This window comes from Pinus tabuliformis, chromosome X (assembly GCF_031772625.1).
Source record: "Pinus tabuliformis cultivar Carrire ecotype Pingquan chromosome X, CPIR1, whole genome shotgun sequence".
In the NCBI taxonomy this organism is placed as follows: Eukaryota; Viridiplantae; Streptophyta; class Pinopsida; order Pinales; family Pinaceae; genus Pinus; species Pinus tabuliformis.
In genome coordinates this window covers 1,139,676,288-1,139,699,152 of record NC_142308.1, presented here as the reverse complement: position 1 = coordinate 1,139,699,152, position 22,865 = coordinate 1,139,676,288, and the positions used below count along the sequence as shown (strand labels likewise).

The window sequence follows — 22,865 nt, the reverse complement described above, 5'->3', positions numbered from 1 at the left end:
TGATCAGATCCTTCACAGTGATCCGATCCAATGTTCCCTTATATATATATATATATATATATATATATGATGAACCTACGTGTTCAATAGGGGAGAGACGAGACAAAGTGATAGAAAAATATTTGTAAACCAGAGTGTTCAAAATGTAATCGAGAGGGAGCTTGTTTCTAAGGCTGAAATGCCTTAGCTTGTAATCATACCGTATAAAATAGAAAAGTGTGCTTTGTGTTGAATTGTGTGCCTATGTATTATTGTATAGAGTTAGTCCTGTGTTCTGAGATTGTTGATCGATCATCAAATCACTGTATGGATCAATGGTGATCTAAAATATCAATTATATGAATATCGTGTGTTAAATGGAGTGCGGCAAAGGAAAACCTGAGAAAGGCGTAAATCCATCAAAATAAGCGAAATCAAGTAAAGGACAAAACAAACAGAGAATGCAAAAGATCCGCTGGATCTCATAGATCAACGGTCATCGCATGGTGGAAGAGCGCGGAAGATAATTAGCAAAGAGGTGGTTTCTCAAGTCAAAGTGGTATTTCAGGTGAGGTAGAAGTGGTAAGCGGTAATTTTGGGTGAGCACCCGATTCCACTAACCGAGCGACACGTAGCACTTGGGAGGAGAGAGAAAACTACTTTTTAGGGTGGGTAATCCCCGTGCTATTTGTCTACCCGAAATCAATTTCAACCATCGGATCAAAAGGACGTGATCAACGGTGGAGATCGAGGGGACTGGTTGGTGATCAGGATAAGCGACAACCGTTGGATCGAGTGTCAGATCAACGGTCAAGATTTAATTGCAAATCACATTAGACAAAGGTCAAGGGATGGCGGAGATGGAATAGCGATATGCAATGAGGCATGATCGGAAAGCGCTGCGGAGGTGTCTTTTATGTATGGACCCGACAATTATGAATGCGGGTTCATTCTTTTTAAGATCCGGATTATGGGTTTGAAGTGAATGTTTCCATGTTTCCGTGTGCATTCCTGTGTATCGATTAAGTTGAATGGTCTTGGGTTTAAAGGCTTAAGGCCTCAAATAAACGCTTCCGATAGGTTTGTGGGCCATAACCCACAGGCCTCAAGATTGAAAAATTAATATAGGGATTTTCCTTACCCCAAAATCTCCTTTCATCATTTGGTATCAGAGCAGAGAAAGGGAAGAAGATTTCCTGCGAGAAGGGGGAAGAGTTTGCAAGTAGAAGGAGAAGAGGTACAGTTGTTGATGTATGGTGAGTTTATGGTCTTTACTACCATGCAGATAGCGGTAGCCGAAGGTGAGGAAAATTGCAGCAAACTTAAAGCAAGGAGTGCTCAATTGGTTCCAGAGGGGAGAACCAGAAGGATGCCAAAAGACTAAGCTCAGAGGAGAAAGCTTGGTGAGGTATCGTGTAGCAGAGGAAGACTGTTACTGCAGAGGTTTGGATGCAACTCACAGAAGATCATGAAGGCAGTTCCACTGAGAAGTGGGTAGAAATTGCTAAGGATAAGGAGAAGCATATGACCAGGAGGTCATAAATTTTTGTGCCTCGGGAGTCTGATGCAGGAGCATCCGACACTCTTAATCAAACAAGGAATCCAAAGCAAAGCAAGGAGTACGTGGACCATCGGAGCTAAACAGGGGACATTTCTGTTAAAATAGAGCTAGTTTGATGGACTTAATTAAATGTAATCTCTCATATGTATGCATATAGAGAGATTAGTTGAGAGATTTGAGGAAAGGATGTGATCAGATCCTTCACAGTGATCCGATCCAATGTTCCCTTATATATATATATATATATATATATATATATATATATATATATATATATATATATGATGAACCTGTGTGTTCAATAGTGGGGAGACGAGATAGAGTGATAGAAAAAGATTTGTAAACCAGAGTGTTCAAAATGTAACTGAGAGGGAGCTTGTTTCTAACGCTAAAATGCCTTAGCTTGTAATCATACTATATAAAATAGAAAAGTGTGCTTTGTGTTGAATTGTGCGCCTGTCTATTATTGTATAGAGTTAGTCCTGTGTTGTGAGATTGTTGATCGACCATCGATCACTGTATGGATTGATGGCGATCTAAAATATTAATTATATGAATGTTGTGTGCTAAACGGAGTGTGGCAGAGGAAAACCTGAGAAAGGCATAAATCCATCAAAAAAAGCGAAATTAAGTTAAGGAGGAAATAGATGGAGAATGCACAGGATCCGTTGGATCTCATAGATCAATGGTCATGGCATGGTGGAAGAGCACGGAAGATAATTACAGAAGAGGTGGTTTCTCGAGACAAAGTGGTATTTCATGCGAGGTAGAAGTGGTAAGCGGTATTTCAGGGTGAGCAACCTATTCCACTAACCGAGCAACACGTAGCACTTGAGAGGAGAGAGAAAACCGATTTTTTGGGTGGGTAATCCCTGTGCTATTTGTCTTCCCGAAATCAATGCCAACCGTTGGAACAAAAGGAGGTGATCAACGGTGGAGATTGAGCGGACTGGTTGGTGATTAGGCTAAGTGACAACTGTTGGATCGAGCGCCAGATCAACGGTCAAGATTTAATTGCAAATCACATTAGACAAAGGTCAAGGGACAACAGAGATGGAATAGCGATATGCGATGAGGCACGATCGGAAAGCGCTGCGGAGGTGTCTTTGATGTGCGGACCTGACAATTTATGAACGAGGGTTCATTATTTTTTAGATCCGGCTTATGGGTTTGAAGTGGCTGTTTCCATGTTTTTGTGTGCATTCCTGTGTATCGATTAATCTGAATGGTCCTGGGTTTAAAGGCTTAAGGCCTCAAATAAACGCTTCCAATAGGTTTGTGAGCCATAACCCATAGGCCTCAGGATCGAAAAATTTATATGAAAGGGATTTTTCCTTACCCCAAAATCTCCTTTCGTCAAAGGAGTACCCATGTTTCATACTTTTGATGGACCTTGCTACATGGAAAATGAGAAATACATGAAAAAATGTGATTACAATCACGTTTTTCATATATTTCTCATTTTTCATGTAGTAGGGTTCATCAAAAGTATGCAACTGTTGGCATTATGGCACAGGATTGGAGCTATGGCACAGGTGTTGTCCTTGATGGCAACTCTCTTTGGTAACAGATCTCAGTTCAGGCCTTCAGAATGAAGGAAATGTCATATACGCATGTTCATCTAGACAAAGGTGCGTATACACACGGGTTAGTCGTTTCAAGGGCGCGTGTGCGTATACATGCACTTTCATGCAAGGAAAAGCACATATATGTTGGAGAACTTACCTTTGGTCCGTGGTAGTTAGTCCTTGGTATTTGAACCTATGGTTTTGGACCATGGTACCTCGTCAGAAGTGTTGATCCCAAGTATTGGGTCCGTGGTATTGGTGTATTATGGTTTTGGACTGTGGTATTGTGGAAGGCCTAAAACTATAAAAGAGGAAGGAGATCATTTGGAAAAGGATGATCTGAATTATTATTGAATATCTGATAAAGTACAAGATCTGAAATATTGGTGATTAGCGTTGTGGAGCAGATCTGGATCTGAATGAAGGAGGAACCTTAGCGAAAAGAAGGATAAGTTCTATTGATGGGTCATAATCTCTTGGCTTGAATGATAATATCTTTGCATGATTTTGATCTATTATATATGGCGCATGCGTGATCTATAAATCTGATAATCTAGGTTAATCAGTGCCTGAATATTTGAAAGAGTGAATTATCTTTTGTAGATCTGTATGCAGGTTCAGTTCAGCTAAGGCGTGTATATACGCAGGTTCAGTGAAGGAAAATAGCGTATATGCAGGTTGTTCCATACGCAGAAGCGTATGCACGCAGGTTTCAGGCTATTAAAGTAGCGTATATATTTTGAGTTGTGATCTTGCTGCTTCTGTTTATTACTGCAGTGTTCTGGGTTCAAATTTGGTGTGTGGTATTGTTACTGTGATCTGGGTACAGTCGTCAGAGAAGTTTTTGTTTTGATTGGTGAAAAGGTGATTAGTTGATGCAGAAATTCTTGATGTTTGATTGATGTTATTTTTGGATCCAGTCTGAAAATTTATGAAACGTGGTCCCTGAAAGAAAGAGAAGGTTGTAGCCTTCTGTAGGCCAACACCTACGTACTAGTATCTTGGCTAGTGCAAGAGCTAAGGAGGTTGTAGCTCCCTTCCAGGAGAAGCTGGAAAACAAGAGAGGGTTGTATCTCTCTGCAGGTTGCAGCCTGCGTACTGGTAAAGGACTGCACCAGTACATTTGTAAAAATAAGTTTCTAATTAAAGAGAAGATAGAGATGAATTGCAGCACATGGTTTTCACCCACATTGGGTTTCCACCTTATATCTTGTGTTCTTGTGTGAGATTGTCTTTCTGCTCTATTTTACTGGTTTTGGTTACTGGTTATTTGCTTCTGAATCACAGATTAACAATCAACATCAGAAAGATAAAGTAAATTAAAAGTTTGCATTATATACGCAGGTTTTCTTCTGCATAGTTGCGTATATACGCGGGTTTAATTAACTGAAGTAGCGTATATCATTTGATTTTGAAAAAGGAATATTTGACTTAATAATACTGATTCACCCCCCCCCCTCTCAGTATTATTTCCAACAGCAACATGGGTACTCCTTAGATGAGGAATCAAATTACACATCCAATGAGTGTTTCCTCTCGAAATTTGAGTAAACCCATAGGAGATAAGTTGAAAATACGAGTTGAAAAAATAGTTTTTTCTTTTTTCCCTCTAAAATTTGTTGATGTAATCTAATCTTATTTTATTATTTCTTCTATTATTTTATAATTTTTTAGGAGGCCCATTTTAGACCTCAAAAATCCCCTAATGCAACTTCGCCACTTAAGGACAAATTTTGCTTGGAGTCTGCTACGGTACAAAATTATGTCGCAAATAAATATACAAAAGAGGAGCTAAAACTTTGTTTTTTAGGCCCTCAACAGCTTGATTGCGTGCTTAAAATGCTCCATTGAGGGTTTTAAAAACCCTTGATTGAGCACTTAACGTGGTTAAATGGGGCTCGATCGAGCTATCATAATAATGTGAAAAAAAAGAAAAGAAAAAAGGAAGCCTCTCAATACTTGTCTTTAGGCGAATTATAAAATTTATTTATTCCAAAAACATGTTTTTATAAATATTCAAATATATTCCAAACTATAATTTTTCTTAATTATAAATCCAAATTTTATTCTATTTTACCAAGAAAATAACTATAAAATATATAGTTAACTTTTTATAACAAATTTTAACTTTGCTTTTTCAATTTTGAAATTCTTAAAAATTATTTTTTTTCCAACTGTGGTTCACGGCCCCTGAATGTTTGCTACACCACAACTAATAATCTCGGTAGACCCACCTGAAGGGATCTACCTGCTGTCTTATCTGGTTAGGTTCTAACCCCAAGGGCGTCGAGGAAATTTGACCCTATGACCTTCGAATTGGCAAGGTACATAGAAACGTTAATTTGATAAATTGAGCTATCCCTTGGGGCTAAATTCTTAAAAATGATAATTTGTTTATTGTTTTGATTTTAAATATAACATATTTTTATAATTAATCATTTTATAATTTTTTTGTGTAGAATTTTTCAATAAAAATAAAACAAATTATAATAAAGAAATAAAAAAATACAACAAACTAAACTAAACTAAATTTTATAATATTATTATTATTTTAAAAATAACTTCATACACACATTAAAATTTAGATTACTCACATTCAAATTAGTTAAATAATATTTTAAAATTTATGATTTTCGTATGTTTTTATTATTTTAAAATTATATCTTGCAAAACTAAGTGAGGAGTAAAAATTTCTATATATACTTCACACTTGTGCACACTGAGGAAAGAATTGAGTGGAATCACATTTTACAGGTTGAGAGAGATTTATAACCACAGATACCATTGCATCCATTTCAACTATATTAATTATAACTTAAAACTACTACAACTATATAATTATCACTGCACATTTCTTTTCCTTAATATCCATATATATATATATATATATATATATGTATGTATGTATGTATGTATGTATGTATGTATGTATGTATGTATGTATGATTATGACCAAGGGAATCATGTTTATTAACTCTTCAGTGAATTTTATAAAATGCACATTTCTAGCAATGTCAAATTCGTATTTTTGAGTTACACTTATTCATATAAAAAATTATAATATTTATTAAAATTGAATTGATAATTGTTCTTATGTTTAATAAATTTATTATTTAAATTATGTTTAGAATAAATTTATTATTTAAATTATAACATTGAAAATTTAAATCATATTAAAAATGAATTTTTAAGTTACCAAATTATAAATAAGAGAATATTACAATTTCAACTGCAAGTGGGATAGAATCATTTTTCAAATCTATACACCAAAACACTAGAAATGTAAAGCGAAATTAATCCACACCATTGTTAATTACCTATTCAAACGTAATTAGTAATTAAATTTATTTTTTTTAACTATAAAATACTTACAATTTTAAAGTTTGCATATTATTATTTATATTTACATAAAATTTAAAATTTTGAGCTTTAGGGCTAGATCGATCCATAAAGATCAATCGATATCCTAACATGGGGTTACAATGAAGCATGATCAAGAGTTATTTTTAATGCTCCATCGAGATTTTTTTTTAGCGCTCAAGGAACTCAATCGAGCACTTAAAAATGACTCGATCGAGCGCTTAAAATGCTCAATTGAGCCATCTTTTCTTCACCTAAATGTGCCCTCTCTTTCCAAAAGTGTAATGGAGCTTCATGCTTTGACTTGTATGTTGTAGTTTGTTTCACCTTAGGATAAGGAATGACATGTCCACCGACTGCCCAGGTAATTTAGATGAACCTCATGGAAGCCCCCATTTACAAATATTAATTTTTTTCTTACCTCTATTGCTTAATAATGTCTATTATTTATCAGTACAGAAAATTTGAGATCTAAAATGGGCCTCCTAAGGGAATTATAAAATAATAGTGGAAATAATAAAATAAGATTAGATTACATCATCAAATTTTAGAGGGAAAAAATAGAAACTATTTTTTTCAACTTGTATTTTCATCTTATCTCCCTATGGGTTTACTCAAATTTCAGGCAGTAACACTCATTGGATGTAGAATTTGGTTCCTCATCCAAGGAGTAGCCATGTTTCATACATTTGATGGATCTTGCTACACGAAAAATGAGAAATACATGAAAAACGTTATTGCAATAATGTTTTTTCATGCATTTCTCATTTTTCGTGTATTAGAGTCCATCAAAAGTATGCAACATGGGTACTCCTTGGATGAGGAATTAGATTTTGCATCCAATGAGTACCCCCGCTTGAAATTTGGGTAAAACTTTAGGGAGATAAGTTGAAAATATGAGTTAAAAAAGTAGTTTAATTATTTTATTATTTTTTAATATTTTTACTTTTTTACTCCAAAAATGGTGAATCATCCCCCATGGTTGACATCATAATCTTGAATCATATCGGTTCTTAAAAAAATTATTTTGGTTGTACATTTTTCTTAGGATACCCATTTTAGACCTCAAAATTCCCCTACTGATTATGGTTTAAAGTGGTTTACTAACAAGCTTCATTACCACTATGTCCTCACCGAGATCTTCTCCACAACAAAGAGATCTGAGATATATAATAGAGCTACACTTAGATTCATCGAGAAAGTGATATTCTCTATTAAGGTCTTGACTGTAGTTATATTGAGATCATTATTACATATGTTATGACTGCTTCGGAAATAAGATAGAGTGTTAGTTCAGAATATTTATCTTCACACATGACGAGATAGTGAGGCTTCTTCACTGTGTTAGTAGGCCAAGATTGTGACCATTATTGAGACCTTCATTACTACTGCTTTACTAAGATAATGGTTGATATCCTTGTACTGAGATTATTATTGCAGATATGCTGAGATTTCCATCAGTGAGGCGTATTAGACTACAATTTTCTTCACTATAATTGCCTACAAAATTTCAGAGGCATCCGAGAACCTTCATGCACCCATCCATAGTTGTGCCATCCGAGATCCTACGCCTCTTGTACCCATTTGAATTTTACCCTGTGACAAACCCAAAAATCTTAGACAAGTCCGAGTTCTGTGTCTCTGTTTTATGGATACCCTAGCTTGGTATATATAGTGGTTTCATCCCCATATTTAGCCAACCTATCAGTGTAAATAGATGTGTCTCTATTTGTAAGTCGACATGACTTTTATTTAGTTCATTTGCTGGCCAACTTCCTCCAGAGGATTGTCCTTGTCTTTGAGGGTTGTTCTAGATATTCAGTTTGAGCCATATACATTACACATAGGCTCAAGAAGAACTCTTCAATTTTCTTTTGACTCTTTGAATTTCCTAGACCTATGGAATGAGCAAGAAACTCATTCATATAATTTATAAAAATAATAATTATTTTTCCTTGACAAGTAAAAAGATCAAAATTACATTGAGAAATACCGAACCTAGTTACCCTTTTCTTCAACACTCCCTCTTAACTGGGGAGGTATTTACAATAGTACTTGGTTATTATCATTCTGAAGAATTTCTCACAAGAAGAATCGGATTGGTAATCCCATGTGTATATCATCATATTAATCAACATTTTCATAGTGTAAGGCCTTGACTAAAAACTGCCTCTCTCCATGAGACCATGAACTACAATGCTGGCAAGACCAATGATTTATAGATACCTTCATCAATGTCTCTCAAGGTACATACCCACTTGGGTGTTCGCTAAGTATGACCTTCTAGGAATATTTTTATCTTGGGTTCCTAGCCCTCAAAGAATATCAGTCCTCTTGCGTACTCTTATCTTGGATGCCCTACATATCCTCAAAGAGTATCAGATGCTAGATGATTACCTAATCCTCCCAATCTTTCTTCCCAAGTGAAGACAAGAATGTTGCATCTATCATGCTTTTACATTTCCATTCATGGCCTTCATCTAGACTTATGGGTATTAATCCTGGTCTAGTGCATGACACATGAAATGGAAAAACACAATTGTCACTCCTTTGTAATCAGGGGTGATATAATTCAAACTCCCTCTTGATTGGGGACCTGTTGGAGATCCCTCTTAGCTAGGGACTCTTTTATACATCAACAGCTTCTTCTTCATGGGCTCTTCAACTTCTTGATCAACTTCTCTCCTTGATGTCATGAAATTTAGTTGAGCTTCTTCCTTGTAGGGAAACAACCATCGATCACTTTCCTTCTTGTTCCGTCATGTCATTGCTTTCTTCATGGAAAGTGGCCTTGTTGGCATACATATGGAACTTTCTTCATATGGCTACTTCTTTTCTCTCCATGTTTCTTTCAGGAGTTTCCATCCATCAAATGAATGTTGGTTGTACTTGTACTTACAAGTCTTGTTCTAGTAGCCCTACATGAACTCATCTAGATATTATTCAAGAAATCAAAACATCATATTAAATTAAATCATACATTACGAGATGGCTCTTCATCATGACATCTTCGTGTAGGTATCAACATCCTTTACACTTATTGACATATCTCCCAAAGATATCCATTGTCAAGGGTCTTCATCTTTTTCAGACTTTCATCAGAGTCTTTATATCTTTCTAGGATATTTCCTAGTCAAATCTTCTTGGTCTTTTGGATGTTGATTTCCTTCATCATGGTTTCATATCTCATGATCTCTTCCTTCCTTACACATTCCATTTCATAGAGATTTTAATCAAATTTTCTTAGTCAACTACCTTATACTTCATGTGAGGACATATTATGTTAATTTCATCTAGTGTGACTTATGCCTTCTTGCATTCTTTCAGAGGAGAAGATCAATTTTCTCTTGATCATTCTTCTCAAGATAGAAGTAATGATCCATTGTTACCAGCAACCATATGACATGAAATTATAATATTAAATACAATCATACATACCTCATTAGTACCTTTAGGTCATCTAGTCCTTTTACAACAGCTTCCTTAATTGAAGAGATCTCCAATCCCTTGATCTTCTTCATGTCATCACACCATTATCCCATGAATTCCATAAGTTGGATTTTTTGATGAAACACGTGCTTCCTCTCTAGATTAGTAATCCTCCAATGACGATTCCATCAGAGAACGTTGAGGATCTTGCATATCCCCATCTGGAAAATGTTTCTTGATGTATGATGAGCCTTGTCATTGATGCCATCTTTCTTTCCTTTAATGTTTAATGAGATTCCCAAGAGTTATATCCTTCATGTTTGACTGCCATGGATTTTTTCCTTTTTGTCCTTCATGATTCCCATGGTGATGTCACGAGCTCTTTCTTCTAATGCTTTCATGATGTCGTGATGCATCTTATTATCATTGTCATATCTTATAACACAAGATATATGAGCTTATGATATGATCCTTTTGTGAGGTATAGTATCTTACTCATAGGAGAGATTTGATACTCCTTCTTTCCTTGGCCCTTTTCTTTAGCTTCCTCCATCTTTCAGTGATATGAGCTTCCAAAATATTTCTATAGCATTGAATCTTAACTATACTTATTTTTGTCTTTGCTTGAGGACCAACCTTTCCTTTCCTTCTTGCACATGGTTGAATTCTTTTATCTTTTAATACTATATACTGCAACTTGTCTTTTTCTATCTAGCATAGAGACCACAAATTTTCGAGTGAGGTAACCTTCTTTGTTCATTGATATTTGTTACCTTGCTCATTAATGATGACTACCTTCTTATCATATTTCCTAGATCTTCATGAAGTTATTCCTTAATTCTTTGATACCTTTACTACTGTGTAGGTCTAAGTGACCTTCTTTACTTTAATTTCCGCGAGTATATCTAGCATTTCATATATCTCTCTTTATGTCTCCTCTTTTTCTATTTAGGTATGAGAGGAATTTTGAGTGATATCATATGAATCCTATGAATATCTTGATGGATTCAAAAAATGCTTGAACTTCATAGAAATTTTCATAGATATCAATGATTTCTCTTTTCTATGAGGATTATGACAATCCTCCTTATTTTATGCAAGGACTTTCGATTATCCAACCGATCTATAAATCCCCTTGCAATCATGAAATAATTTAACCAAATCTGATTATAAAATTGAAAGATACTTACTTGGTGTGTGAAGAGGAGATCTTCACCTTGATGCTTCTTTTCCTTGAGCTTGCCATCATTTGTATCCTTTCATCACTTCCTTGGAGACCTTCTAGCACCATGACATTAGTAGTATTGACATCATCGAGACTGCTTCACAACCTTCCCAATTAATTTTTAAGATACTTTTGACTTCAACATATTATTGACATGTTAGTGATACTATGTTCTGATCTGAGCACCATGTTATTGAGATCATAATCTGATCAAGTGCTCAGTATTTAGCTCAAAAATCAAAGTTCTTAGGTTCACTCAAAACCTGAATGACCGCATCCGTCTCGGCGATACGATCCCAACACAACTCGCTTCACTCAAAACAGAGCTCGTATGAAGAAGATATCGCGTTCTGTTCACTTTCCCAAACATAATAAATTTTGCAAAAGTAGTACAACCACTGCACAGTCAGCAGTCCATACAACTGACGTGGCAGGTGACTGGACAGGTCAAAGGGATGGTCAATTTCCAATAAGGAATCACCAAGTGGTGAGTTGTGGTTGGTATGTAGGGTTGATGAATTGGCGTTTTCTTATTGGTGGAGAATGGGCCAATGAAGAGGGGACATATGGCAAGCCCGGAGGCCACCACATGTTCCTCCCCAAAGGACCGGACATATTAGCATGCTTAGAAACATTTAAGGGAAAGTTGGCAGAGTCGAACCCGCAACCTCGTCCGCATAGGCCTGGAGCAATACCACTACACCACCACTTTGTGACTTAACCTATAACGGGTTCATGTTCTATTTAAAGTTTTAAACATTTCAGTTTGGGGGGAGGAGAGGGCCAGCCCCCTCCCATGTGACCATTACCACAAAACCATAGGCTATGTAAACCATAACTGTTGACATTACTGCCATCATGTGTCCACTATTGCATAACCGTCGGCTAACGGTTAGCACAACCGCACGAATTAAGCTCTAATTGCAAGTTTAACATTAACTGCGCTTAACATTTAATTAAACTATAGTTAAGATGGCGGAATTTATGGCAGTCCCCCAAATTCGACACTAACTCCAATTTTAGCAGAGTTAACTGGAGTTCCTCCAGTTTTAGTGGAGAATTCAAAGGAGAAATTGATTTTTCCACAACTTTTGTAAAATTCGACCAAATTGGGATCAGGAAAAGGCATTCCTAGATTATTTTGATGTTCTAAGCACATTGAATCAGGTTTCAGGAGAAGTAGAGCATTGTAAATAACACTTTTTCCATTTTGAGCTAATACAGAAGCCTAAGCCATGGAAGCTGGACCAAGGAGATATAGTCCAGGAGGGGTGAACTCCTTCATCAAAACACTAATTTAAGTGTTCATTTTGATGGTTTGTTGTACATTTGTTTGTTTTTGTTCAACATTTTACTTTCATGCTATTTTTCTCATGAATTTGACATAAAAATTGACATAAATTTACTTGTTCATTCACAAACACCATAAAGGAAACTTATGCATATGAAGCGAATGATAAGAAGTTGTTTTTAACTTTGAAGTTGAAATTAGCACAACAAAACCAATATTCAACAACAGATCAAGTTGGTGTCAAAGAAAAGGTTATTTTCTTGATTGCTTGAGTTTTGTGCAAGTAAGGTTTTAATGGTTGCAAATTTGTGATCCTTACAAGCTTAAAGTTGCAGAGAGGAGAAGGGAAAATATTGGTTGCAAATCCTAAGGTAATTACCAGAAGAAGGAGAGCCACAAGGCCACAATCTCCACCCAAAGTTTCAATCCCAGTTGCACTTGAAGGACCTCAAGTTTTACTTTCAATTGAGATTGAGGAGGTACAAGCAGTACCGGAAGCTGAGCTTGAATCCAAATCCATCATGTCTGGAGTAGGAGAAACTAAAGATCTTTCAGAAGAGGAAGCATTCAAGAAAGATTTCTATGACTTAACTAACATGATTAGATTCCTCTATGAAGAGAGGAATACTAGAATGGCTGGAGAGAGTTCTAAGTCCCCACATGGAGAGGGAATCTCAGGAGATAAAAAGGACGAAGATAAGGATTCAAAGAGTAATGGAGGAAAGACTCCTCCATCTCCACCATCTTCATCGTCTTCCTCATCATCTTCATCATCAAAAACATCATCATCTTCCACTTCCACCACAAAAATTGTTCATACTCATTCAAAAATCCCAAGAGAAAATACTCCCTTACTCAAATTGGAAATTAAGTTTGAACTTCCCATGTACAATGGTGAGGTGAATGTAGAAAAGTTAGACAATTGAATTCGAAAATTGGAGGTTTATTGTAGAATTCGGAACCTTCAAGAAGATGATATAAAAATCTAGTTGGCTTCATTCAGGCTAGAAGGAGCAACACTAGTTTGGTGGGAAGAAAAGACTCAAGAAGAAAGGTGAATTCATGGTAAGATACCCATTTCTTGGGTTGAATTTGTTTCTTCAATTAAAAGGAAGTTTTATCCTTTAACCTATAAGAAAAAATCCATTATGAGTTGGAAAATTTTAGGCAACTCAAGGGCCAAATAGTTCAAGACTATACCTAGGAGTTTAGGAAGAGGGCTTTGTTGTTAGGAATAAACTTGAATTCCCAAGATACGTTGTTGAAATATATTGGGGGTTTACATTCCTACTTAAAGCACACTATCCTTATGTTCAATTCAAACAACTTAGATGAGGTATGTGTGAAAGCCACGCACCTTGAAGAAGAGGAAAGAACATTAAGGAAAAGGGTAGTAATAAGAATCCATTCAAGGGTAAAGAGAAAGAGAAGGGTGGAAAATGGAAAGGAAAGAAAAATGCAAGTGTGAAGAAAGAAGGGGAGAAAACTATATGGCAACATTGTTCCAAAGAGGGGCATAATGAAACCCATTGTTGGAAATTACATCCTGAACTAAGGCCTAAGAAACCAAACAATAAGGGTAAACAAAAGACGACAACTACCACACAACTTGATCTTGGATCCAATTTTGGTGATGAGACCATGATTTCAGCCATGGTCACAAAAGGAAAATAAGATATTGCAACACTAGTTCCTCACATAGTCACAAAAACACTCCAAATGAAGAATCAATGATAGAGTTTTTCCATGTAAGGGTAATTTCAAATCATCCAAAGATTGATGCATTATTTGATATTGGGTCACAATAAAACTTAATTTCAGAAGACTTGGTCAAAAATCTTAACCTTGAAACTATACCTCATCATAAGCCATATCCCTTGGGTTGGATAGTCAATAATGCAAATTTACAGGTTACAAGTAAATGCTTATTTAGGTTTGCCATTACAGAAAAATTCATTGATGAAGTTGAGTTAGATGTAGTTCCTCTTGACATCTAAGGAATGATTTTGGGAAGCCCATATTTTTATGATAGGAAAGCGGTATTTTATCATCATGAGAACAAATACCAATTTCTTAAGGATGGATTGGAGTACATTGTGAGAGCACATCAAAAAAAGTTAAACATTTCTTTGGTTAATGCAGGGTAGATGAAGAGACTAGTAAATGCAAGTAAAAATTTTGTGCTTCTCATGATCAAGAAAAAGAATGATATTGATTATGAATCTTTTGAAGGTTGTGATGATAATTTAAAATATTATTTGTTTTATGTGGTAAGAAATCATGGTGAGATGTTTTAGGAACCAAAGGGGTTACATCCCAAGAGGGGAATTAAGCACGAGATATAGTTGCAGCAGGTTGTTCCACTTCCAAACGTTGGCATGTATCGCATGTCGATCATGGAGAGCATGGAAATCAAGAAACAAATTCACGAATTTCTGAACAAAGGTATCATACACCCATCTACTTCGCCATGTGGTTCACCCATTGTCTTGGTGCCAAGTAAGGATGGGACTTGGCACATGTGTGTGGATTTTTATGCATTGAATAAAATAATGTTAAAGAATCATTAAACACTTCCAAGAATTGATTATTTGCTTGATCAATTGAGGTATGCAAATTATTTCACTAAGTTAGACTTATGAAGTGGTTATCATCAAGTTAGAATAGCTAAAGATGAAATTTGAAAAACCGCATTTAAAACTAAACAAGGATTTTTTGAGTGGCTTGTTATGCCTTTTGGTCTTACAAATGCTCCAACTACTTTCATGAGAGTTATGAATGATGTATTGAGACCATTTCTAGATGATTTTGTCACTGTTTACTTAGATGATATTCTCATATTCAACAAATCTAGAGATGAACATGTCACGCATGTGAACAAAGTACTTGATGTCTTGAGAAAATAATAGTTATTTTTAAAGATGTCAAAGTGTGAATTTGGAAAGACGTATTTAGTGTATTTGGGACACATTGTTCGAGGAGGTGAGATGAAGATAGACCCCTCTAAATTTGAGGTCATTTTGAATTGGACAAAGCCCAATACAATTACAGAGGTAAGAAGCTTTTTAGGGGCAACACAATATTGGAGGAAATTTATTGCTAATTTTTCTTCCATTGCAACACCACTACATGCATTGACTAGTGTCAAGAAAGTCTTCCATTGGGGAGATGTACAACAGAAAGCATTTGATGCTTTAAAACAAAAGATTAGTTCAGCACCGTATTGGCTCTTTCGGATCTTAGATAGCCATTTGAGATTCAAATGGATGCTAGTGATTATGCCATGGGAGTAGTTCTTATGCAGCATGGTAAGCCCATTTCATTTCATTCTAAAATTTTTAATGGTGTTGTGACTAACTATCCCACTTATGACAAAGAACTTTACGCATTGGTACAAAGTGTTAAAAAATGGAAACACTACTTGATGGGGAAAGAGACCATTATCCATACCGACCATCAACCATTGTAGTACTTACAGTCACAGTCAAAGTTGTAGCAATCATGACACTTCAGCTTGATGGGCTTTCTACAACATTTTCATTTGGTTATCAAATACAAAAAGGGAATCTACAATAAGGTAGATGATATGTTTTCTAGGCATATTGTAAATTCATCTATTATACTGAAGCACAATTTTGTTTTACATGAAAGTTACATTGAGCAATATGCATATGATAATGACTTTCAAGATGTGTACGCAAGCTTGAGGCAAGGAAACCAAATTGAAGAGTTAGATTACCATGTACATAACAATTTGTTGTATCACTTGGGCAAGTTATGTATTCCATAGGGAGAAAGAAACATTATCATAATGGAGGTGCACACTTGATTGATTGCTGGACACTTTGGTGTAGGCAAGACAGTAGCGAATCCCTAAAGGTATTGTTATTGGCCACGCATGTTTGATGATGTATCTTGTTTCATTAGAGGATGTTCTTTGTGTGCAACAAGTAAGCCTAGCAATCGGAAACTAGGATTGTACACTCCACTTCTGGTACCTTCACGTCCATGGGAGAGTATCTCAATCGATTTTGTAGGAGGTCTTCCATTGTTAAGGAAAGGTAATGATTACTTGTATGTAGTTGTAGAGAAGTTCAACAAAATGTGTATTTTAACACCATGTAGAAAGAAAATTACAATTGAACAAAGAACTCATCTTTTCTTCCAAAATAGTTGGGTTCATTTTGGTCTTCCTACTTCCATTGTAAGTGATCGAGATTCTCAATTTGTTGGGAATTTTTGGTTAAATTTGGGGGACATGATGGACACTAGGTTGAAGAAGACTACAACCTTTCATATGCAAATAGATGTAAAAGCCGAGGTGGTCAATAGGGCATTCATTCATCTTCTTAGAGGATATTGCAACAAACATCCCAAGTTGTGGGATGAACAATTGCATTACATACAACATGCATACAATAGGGCAAAGCATTCTTCCACAAACAAATCGTCATTTGAGGCATGTTTTGGGTACTTTCCAAGATCACCATTGGACTTCATCTTTGAGAAAGATTTCGCCATCGATGGTCATAGCGACATCAATAAGGTAAGGAAGTTCATTGGGAAATTCAATTGATACATCACATAGTGCAAGAACAACTTGAAAAGAGTCAGAGCAACTACAAGGCAAGGCATGACAAACACCATGTCAATCAAAAATTTAAAGTTGGAGACGAAGCTTGGTTATATATTATCAAAGAGAGAATCCATTGGGAAGGTAAAAAGCTTAAGCCAATCCATTATGGTCCTTTTAAAATTTTGGAAAAGATTGGTAACAATGCATTTAAACTACATTTTCCTCCTTATATGCAAATATACTCTGTTGTTAATGATACGAATTTGAGATTGTTTGAGCCTCCTTTGATTGATGATAAAGGAGAGCATGTTTAGCTGCCATCAATAGATGATTTATCGCCATAATATATTGATGAACTTCAACAAGATCTCATACTTGACAGAAGAACCAAAACTTCAAATAGAGGGAATGTCGAATACCTTCGATTGGGACTGAAGGGACAAAATCCTTCTCAGGTCAAATGGATGTAGATAGAGAAGGTGAGGAAGTTGTACCCTCACCTGCTGAACAATTGATAGTATATTTTTGGGTCCAAAAGGCTTCCAGTGGGGAGGAATGATCAGATGCTCGGTATTTAGCTCAAAAATAAAAGTGCTCAGAATCACTAAAAACTTGAACAACCACGTTCGACTCAGTGATACGATCCCAACACAACTCGTTTCACTCAAAACGAAGCTCATATGAGGAAGATATCGCGTTCTGTCCGCTTTGCCAAACAGAAGAAATTTTGCAAAAAAAATTACAGTCACTGCACAGTCAGCAGTCCATACTGTTGATGTCGAAAGTCATTGGGCAGGTCAAAGGGATGGTTAATGTCGAGTAAGGACTTGCCAAGTGGTGCATTATGGTTGGTCTGTAGGGTTGATGAATTGGCGGTTTCTTATTTGTGGAGAATGGGCCAATGAAGAGGGGACATGTGGCAAGCCCAGAGGCTGCCACATGTCCCTCCCTAAAGCACTGGACATATCAGCATGGTTAGAAAAATTTATGGGTAGGTCAGCAGAGTCGAACCCGTAACCTCGCCCACATAGACCTGGAGCATTACCACTACACCACCACTTTGTGACTTAACCTATAACGGTTTCACATTCTATTTAAAGTTTTAAACATTGTGGTTTGGGGGGAAGAGAGGGCTAGCCCCGTGGGTCAGACCCCTCCCATGTGACCATTGCCACAGAACTGGAGGCTACGTAAACCATAATTGTTCACATTACCATGATGTGTCCACTATTGTGTAACCACCGGCTAACGGTTAGCACAACCGCGCGGATTAAGTGCTAATTTCAGGTTTAACGTTAATTAAACTGTTCTTAACATTTAATTAAACTACATTTAATCTAGCGGAATTTCTAGTGGTCCCCCAAATTTGTCACTAACTACAATTTTAGCGGAGTTAACTGGAGTTCCTCCAGTTTTAGTGCAAAATTCCTAGGAGAAATTGATTTTTCCATAACTTTTGCAAAATTCGACCAAATTGGGATTAGGAAAACGCATTCCTAGATGATTTTTTTTTTTTTTTTTTTCATGAGAAGTAGAGCATTGTAAACAACATTTTTTTCCATTTTGAGCTAATAAAGATGCCCAAGCCATGGAATCTGGACCAAGGATATGAGGGGTGAACTCCATTAAAACACTATGTGAAGTGTTCATTTTGATGGTTTGTTGTACATTTGTTTGCTGTTGTTCAGCACTTTACTTTCATGCTATTTTTCTCATGAATTTGACATAAAACTTGACATAAATTTACCGGTTGATTCACAAACACCATAAAGGAAACCTATGCATATGAAGCAAATGATAAGAAATTGTTTTTAATTTGAAGTTGAAATTAGCACAACAAAACTAACATCAACAAGATCATAATCATAGAAATAATTCGAGACTGTGACAAGTATATTGATATGGCACTGCAAAGTGATATCTATGTGCATTGTGTAGAGAGGGAATGTGTTGAGAACCCAAACTTGTCAATGAATAACATAACTAAATTGTGGGTGGCATTGTATATATAGAATATCTCATTACCGAAACTGCCTTGATGTAATAACTATACTAAGGCAGTGATGTAATCATGGATTGTGAGAAGTATTCCTTGGATTACTTGTACAATATATATATATATATATATATATATATATATATATATATATATATATATATATACCTGAGACTATATTTTATGGCATGGAGAAAGTTCAGTGATCAAGAAGTGAGGATCACTGATATACTCCATCAAACTGAGCATGAGTTTAGTGCATGACTGTAATTAATGAAGTTGATACTCCATGATTGTTGTAGACCTGCTTCTTGTATACTTGCTCCTTTAATACTTTTAACCTGGTTTGATGTCATTGAAGACAGATCCTTGTATGTCTCTTTTTCTGTGCCTCATTTTACTTCAACACCTTAGCTCTGGTACCATGTTGAAGAATTTAGGGAAAATGTAGTTAATATGATTCTTCTTAGCATGATAACTATTTGTGAGGTATTTTAACTTTTTCTTATTAACACAATATTCTCTTGATATCATTACTGTGTGTATTTCTTACTTCACCAAACAATTACCAAAATACAAGAGACAAGAACACAAGATGTTGGCTTTCTTCCATGGCCAAAAACTCTCCCTCTTGGAGAGGAAAACCCACACAACATTCTTCTTATAGAGATTCCAGTTGATGAATACCAAGACCATAACTCTTGACCTATCATGCCTCTCCAAGACCAATACAACAATCCTCTTCTTTGTCACTGCCGAGATCATCATCACTACTAGTTCATCATTGATCCATCTTGACTGAGACCATTGCTACACACTGAGATCATCTCTACCACCATTACTATTGCACCTTGTTGCACTACCACAAAGATCTTCATTATTGTTGTGTCGATCTTCTCCACAATAAAGAGATCTAAGATATATAGTAGAGCTACACTTAGATTCACCGAGACAATGACATTCTCTATTATGGTCTTGATTGTAGTTATACTGAGATAATTATTACATATGTTATGACTTCTTCTGGACTAAGAAAGAGTGTTACTTCAGAATCTTTCTCTTGACACATGCTAAGATAGTGAGGCTGCTTCACTGTGTTAGTAGGCCAAGACTGTGACCATTATTTAGACCTTCATTACTACGACTTTATTGAGATAATGACTGCTATCCTTGTACCGAGATTATGATTGCAGGTATGCTAAGATTGCCATCACTGAGGAGTATTAGACTGCAATTTTTATCACTGTAATTGCCTATGAAATTTCATATGCATTAGAGAAACCTCGTATACCCATCCAAAGTTGTGCCATCCGAGATCTTCCACCTCCTGTACCCATCCAAATTTTTAACCCGTAATAGACCCAAAAATCTCAGATAAGTCTGAGTTTTGTGTCTCTATTTTGCGGATACCCTAGCTAGGTATATATATGTGGTTTCGTCCCCATGTTTAGCCAAACTATCAGTGTGAACATATCTGTCTCTATTTGCAAGCCGACATGACTTTTATTTAGTTCATTTGTTGGCCAACTTCATCCAAGTGATTGTGCTTGTCTCGGAGGGTTGTTCTAGACATTCTGTTTGATCCATATACATTACACATAGGCTCAAGAAGATTTCTTCAGTTTTCTTTTGACTCTTTGACTTTCCTAGACCTATTGAATGAGCAATAAACTCATTCATATAATTTATAAAATTAATAATTCTTTTTCTTGACATGTACAAAGATCAAAATTACAATGACAAATACCGGACCTAGTTACCCTTTTCTTCAACACCGCCAAGCTCAGAATTCTTGCCTCATCTCATCCATGAGTATCTTGGAGAATAACAACATGCTCATATTTTCCTAGTATTACTTAATGTTTTTCTTCCCAACATATTTTTCTATGTACGTCCCGCCTTTAATGTCTGCATCATTTTTTCTTTACCTAGGATTTTTCTTTCAATTAGGAAAAACTATTTCCTTTCCCCCCTTAAGCATGCATTTTTCTCCCACTGTACTTTTCTCTACTTTTACTCAACTTAACATTTCTCTCCAGCTAAATTTATTCCTCCACTCAGCATAATATTTCTATCCAATGATGTTGTTCCCTTTAGTGGCAACATTTCTCCTAGGATTTTTAGGAGAAATATTTGGGAAGTTCCACCATGTGGACTTAACCAACTAACAGTTCCTAATATAGCAAGAAGTCCATATTCCTCATGTGCTCTTTCCAATAAAATTTCCCAAAAGAAAACATTTATTCATTATAAAATTATTTACATAATTAATCCACTTAAATCATGGCCCCGCAACCATTAGGTTCAAACAATATTCATAAATAGTTATAAATAATAATGTCTCCAAAACGCACCTGCGCCATGGGTATCATAAACATTTGCTAATTTAATATTTATAAATATCCAATTCAACTCTTTTGAAATTAAAAACACTAATTTACTACATTAATAAATATATTAAAAATTTCATAAACAAATATGTGACAACATATCTTGTATTATCATATCAACCATTTTTTATTTAAATGTATTTGCAATTTCAAATTTTCAAACTCATCTATTTTATAAAATATTCATTATATATATAGAGAGAGAAATTTGGTGATAGAATTGCAAACTCAAGAAGTTTTAATCTAAATCAAGAGACACAATTCTACTCTACTGATCTGTAGAATTCAATTCATAATTTAGAACAACGATCTGAGACATGCAATAAGAAATAACACACATGCACAATATTTGTTCTAGAGGAACCCAACTGGGAAAAATCCCTCAAGCCTCTTTGCATTAATTAGATGAATAAAGATGTATTAAAATTGCTTGCCTGCTCTGAGCTCAAACTACAAGTAAGTAACCTATCTCTATGCTAAATGAGAAGCTCTGAACTAGACTTAGTGAATTTTTACCTCAGCATGAGCCCCCATTTCCTCGCGTAATTCCTAGAGAATTAGCTCCTATTTTTTAGGAGTTTTCCTCCAATTTATTGTGCAATTCCAAACGTTTGATCATATGCCTACATACAACGTCTGCACATTCAAACACATTTACAATTGCTTGTTACACTGCCTTGGAATCTCCACCATAGTTGGGTACTCAAATTCTCCACTAGTTATTTTGGTTCATTGACCAGTTCATTGGATAATCAGTTAGTTAGACTCCTATCCCATTGCACAAATGACCTTCCACTAGTTCCTCCAACTGTTAGAACTAGTTTAACTAAACTCAACTGGATATAACTAAACTAGATTACTAATATTTAGCAATCACACATGCTTAACTAAACTCTAAGCCCTCTAACTCGAATTTACTGAGCCAACTTAGTGACAAGAGCCATGTCACACAAGTTAACTGCATCCAGGTTGTCTCCTATGTGGAAATTTGATTTTTTTTTTTTTTAATTTAACTAAAGCAAAATCAAACTGAGACTTTCTTGCTGCATTTTTCAATTATATATATATATATATATATATATATATCTATATATATATATATATATATTTATCTATATATATATATATATATATATATATATATATATATATATATATATTTTTATGAATTTAGTTATAAATTTTATCCATGGTATAAATTTATTGATATTTATAAATTATTTATTAAAATAATAATAAAATAAACATTTTTTTATCTACCTAACCATGGTCTTAATTACTCTCATTATCAATACCGAAGTTAAAAGGAAACATTCAAAGTATTGAACATCTATTGAATCAATGCCATTTTTTAAATATCAAAATAAACAATTTTTATATATTTTATTTTTATGAAAAAATTTATGGGAAAAAAACTAATAATTAAAAGTAATTTAAATTATATATAGATTTTTAATAATGATGTAATTTTCAAAAATATTAATAAAAAA

General features: G+C 35.2%; 1 protein-coding gene across 1 annotated transcript in view; it reads right to left on the bottom strand.

Moving 5' to 3' along the window:
• The window catches only part of LOC149143862 (uncharacterized), a 45,544-nt gene extending 24,196 nt beyond the window's left edge, over nucleotides 1-21,348 (bottom strand). The window contains exon 1 of the mRNA XM_089451970.1: nucleotides 21,340-21,348. Coding sequence (XP_089308096.1) covers nucleotides 21,340-21,348 — 9 coding nt within the window. The remainder of the gene's footprint in view (nucleotides 1-21,339) is intronic.
• Between the last annotated feature and the right edge of the window lie 1,517 nt (nucleotides 21,349-22,865).